The sequence below is a fragment of the Nestor notabilis genome, unplaced genomic scaffold, assembly GCF_000696875.1.
Source record: "Nestor notabilis isolate BGI_N333 unplaced genomic scaffold, ASM69687v1 scaffold24419, whole genome shotgun sequence".
Taxonomy (NCBI): domain Eukaryota; kingdom Metazoa; phylum Chordata; class Aves; order Psittaciformes; family Psittacidae; genus Nestor; species Nestor notabilis.
Window position 1 is genome coordinate 1 of NW_009943700.1, and position 3754 is coordinate 3754.

At 48.6% G+C, this 3754-nt stretch overlaps 1 protein-coding gene across 1 annotated transcript in view; it reads left to right on the forward strand.

Moving 5' to 3' along the window:
* The first annotated feature begins 656 nt into the window (after window positions 1-656).
* RRM1 (ribonucleotide reductase M1) overlaps window positions 657-3754 on the forward strand; it is a 17637-nt gene continuing 14539 nt past the window's right edge. The window contains exons 1-3 of the mRNA XM_010022061.1: window positions 657-740; window positions 2408-2585; window positions 3334-3434. Of these exons, the coding sequence (XP_010020363.1) occupies window positions 672-740; window positions 2408-2585; window positions 3334-3434 (348 nt within the window). The 5' untranslated portion in view covers window positions 657-671. The remainder of the gene's footprint in view (window positions 741-2407; window positions 2586-3333; window positions 3435-3754) is intronic.

A 3754-nucleotide genomic window follows, 5' to 3' on the forward strand; every position in this document is an offset into this window, starting at 1 on the left:
GCCGGGGGGGTCCCTCATGGCGCCCGGTGCGAGGGGACGGGCCCCCTCTGCTTTGGGGGGTTCCTTCTCATGGCAAGGGGATGGGGCCCCTGCTTCGGGGTCCTTCTCATGACACCTAAAGTGAGCACGTGGGGTTCCCCCCTCTCATTTGGGAGGGTCCCTCATGGGGTGTGGAGGGATGGACCCCCTCTGATCTGAGGACGGCTTCCAAGGCACTGAATGTGAGCGTCTGCACTGGAGGGACCCCAGAGCGAGAGAGCTCCCCCCATGGGGGGATGAGACCCCTCAGCTTGCTATGGGAACCCATCGACTGCCCACCGTGGCAGCGACCTCTGGCCTTGGTCCCCACACCTTTGATCAAAGGAGGGTGCCTGGCCAAAGGAGGGGTCCCCAGCCTTTGGGGTGGCACTCAGCTGGGTTCCCCTCCCTGCAGAGAGTCAGGCAGTTTTAGGTGTGTTGGGGTGGGAATGCCTGCACTTGGGCTCTCCTTTGGCCTGAACGGTGGACCTCAACAGGGTGTCCTTGGTGATTCCCACCTCAGGTTCCCCCCAGAGAGGGCTGACGCCTTGCATGAGGCGCTGGGTAGTGGATACTGGGTTTAACTGGTTCTTGACTGACGGGAGCTGTTGTGCTGCGACCTCTTCCCCGCAGATGGACGCCAGGAGCGGGTCATGTTTGACAAGATCACATCGCGCATCCAGAAGCTCTGCTACGGGCTCAACGCTGACTTCGTTGATCCTGTGAGTTGATCCTTCTTTATCCTGTGCTCTGCCCCTTGTGGTGATCCCTCCTAAAATCCAGGTGTTACCCAGGTGCTCTCCCTGGCCAAAGCCAAGCCCTGCAGCCTGTGCAGGGCTCTTGGCAAATGCATTCATAATGTGTTTCTTCTCATTGTGTTCTGAGGTTTTTTGCTTCATGTACAGAAGTCTGAGACTGCGTGAGGGAAAAATCACTTTATCTATTATTGTAAACTGCTTTTGTCTCAAATGTTCTTGAAGTGATTGAGCTTGTTGTGCTTAAAGAGTTGTTTGTAGCTCCAGTCCACGTATTGTGGTAGATTGCTCTCAATTTCGATCTGCAAAGCTTGAGCAATACTAAGTGGAAAGTAGCTCTTGATCCTCTCAATAAAACAAGGTGCTCTCTCTGTCTGAGAGAACCTCCCTGTCACTATAATATTCCTGGTTTGCTTTTTTGGGGTGTGTAGGATGCTCAGCGTGTGCTGAGCCCACTCCTGTGAACTTTTTCCAAAGCCTGGGCAGAGATGACTCCCTCTGAGTCCATTGATCTCCGTGAGGTGTTCATGCAGCTCTGCAGACCCAGTCTGTTCTTTTGGAGTTGCCAGCTTAAAGCTCTTCCCATCTCAAAGATCCGATGATCTGTTTCCATGTCTTAAATTGCATCTGTGACATATTTGACATTCATCCTGTAGCAAGAAGTGCTCTGCAGCCACAGAGAGCAGGAGGAGCTTTAGTGACTCTGTTACTGGAACACAAACAATACTGTCTTGATCTCAGTGATGTTGGGAGTAGGTGAGGACAGAGGTAAGGTTCCTGGTCCTCCTGACTCTTAATTACCCTTGTCTCAATAATCTAAGCACTGCATTCTTATTTATTCCACAGTAGTGTGACATCTCTCTTCCTAGAATTGAGTTTCTCCTTTTCAACTTGGATCTTCTTGTGCCAGATGCTTTACAAGCCAGTACTAAAACTCCTTGACCTGATGTCCTTACTTTTGAGAGGCTGTTGGAACTTCCAGTGTGTTTGGCAGTTACTTTGTCAGATCAGGCCTCTCTTCCCCAGGGCAGAATGTGCCCTTTCTTGTAGGGATCAGTGCTAAATGCATAAAAGAAAAGCAGAAAATACTTTAGAGTAGATGAAAAAGTCTTTTCCCACAAAAGGTCCCAACTGGCAGGTGAGGGTTGGGTTAAACCATGAAGCAAAAGCCACTTTGCCTCTTCCAGGGCTGGAGGTTTCCTTGCTCTTGTCATGAAATGACTTTAAGAGCAGCACTTCCACATCCCTTCAGGCATTTATAAAGTCAAACTTCATTTGGAGTTTCAAAACTCCCAAGCAAATGCTGTTTCAATCTGACTTTTCTGAACTTTGAACTTTACTGCGACTCTGTTCCAGCCTTTAGGAAGGTGTCTGCAGGGAAGAAGCTGGTGATGAGTCTGGATTGACAGTTCCTGTTTTCTGCTCTCTTCCCTTGCTCTCCCTTCTGCCCCAGTATTTCACATTTTAGGAGTCAGTACTTGACCAAGAGGGTTTGGTATCTCAATTTGCTTTCCTGCTCAATCATACTGCTTATAGGGAAGCAGATTTGACATCTTAAATACCTGAATCATCACATCATGACTCCTTTTTTCCCCACCAACAGGTAGCTAACCTCCAGGATTTTCCTTTTCCAGGCCCAGATCACCATGAAAGTGATTCAGGGACTCTACAGTGGTGTCACCACAGTGGAACTGGATACGTTGGCTGCCGAAACGGCTGCAACCCTGACCACCAAACACCCCGACTATGCCATCCTGGCAGCAAGGATTGCAGTGTCCAACCTGCACAAGGAAACCAAGAAGGTGTTCAGTGGTATGTCTCTGGGGGACTTGGATAGAATCATGGAATGGTTTGGGATGAAGGGAGCTTAAAGCTCATCCAGGTCCAAGCCCCCACCACAGGCAGGGACCCCTTCCACTAGAGCAGGTTGCTCCAAGCCCCTGTGTCCAACCTGGCCTTGAACACTGCCAGGGATGGGGCAGCCACAGCTTCTCTGGGCACCCTGTGCCAGCACCTCAGCACCCTCCCAGGGAAGAGCTTCTGCCTCAGAGCTCATCTCAATCTCCCCTCTGGCAGGTTCAAGCCATTCCCCTTGGCCTGTCACTACATGCCCTTGTATAGCAATAGTCAGAAAGGGAGTAGGTGGTTTAGAGGATATAAATATGGAAATCTCTTTCTTAAGCAGGAGTTACTCAGTACCCAGGCTAACTAAAAATGCCATGGAAATGAAAAAACATGAGTTTTAGGGATGTCACACAAAGTGAAATTGCCTGGTTTGTGAAAAGTGTCTGTATAAATAGATTGATGAAAAATGTAACTGATGGAAATGAGGTTGCACCCACTTTCTTTCCCATTTATTATGTGTTATAATCTGTAAAAAACCCTTCTAAGGGAAGTGCATTTTTAAGGTTGACAGTAGTGAGCAGGTAGAAGTTGTGTGTTTGTAGAGCTGGAGGGGGTTATATTAGAGGATGGCTACTCCTGCCCTTGAAACCAGATGGCAGGTGATGCGTGTGCAGGTCTTGGGATGTCCCTCTTTTTAACCCCTTTTCTGTTGTAGATGTGATGGATGATCTCTACAACTACATAAACCCTCACAACGGGAAGCACTCGCCAATGATCTCCAAAGAAACTCTCGACATAGTCTTGGCCAACAAAGATGTGTGTAACTTCTTTCACTGCTGAGTTTTAAACGTTCAGTGAACTAGTTCAGATAATTGATTTCTCTTATTTTAAAGCAACCCATGTTTGGTTCAGGGCGCAAAGCGAGTGCAGAAACCAGTGCAGGGGAGAGCTGCTCCCTTCTGGAGAGTTTAAAAGAGGATGTAGGAATTTCTTCATCTAATGGTATTTCTGCAGCAGAATCTATTTTCTCAGATATCATAGAATCCCAGACTGGTTTAGGTTGGAAAGGACCTTAAGATCATCCAGTTACAACCCCTGCCACGAGCAGGGACACCTTCCACTCGCGCAGGTGGCTG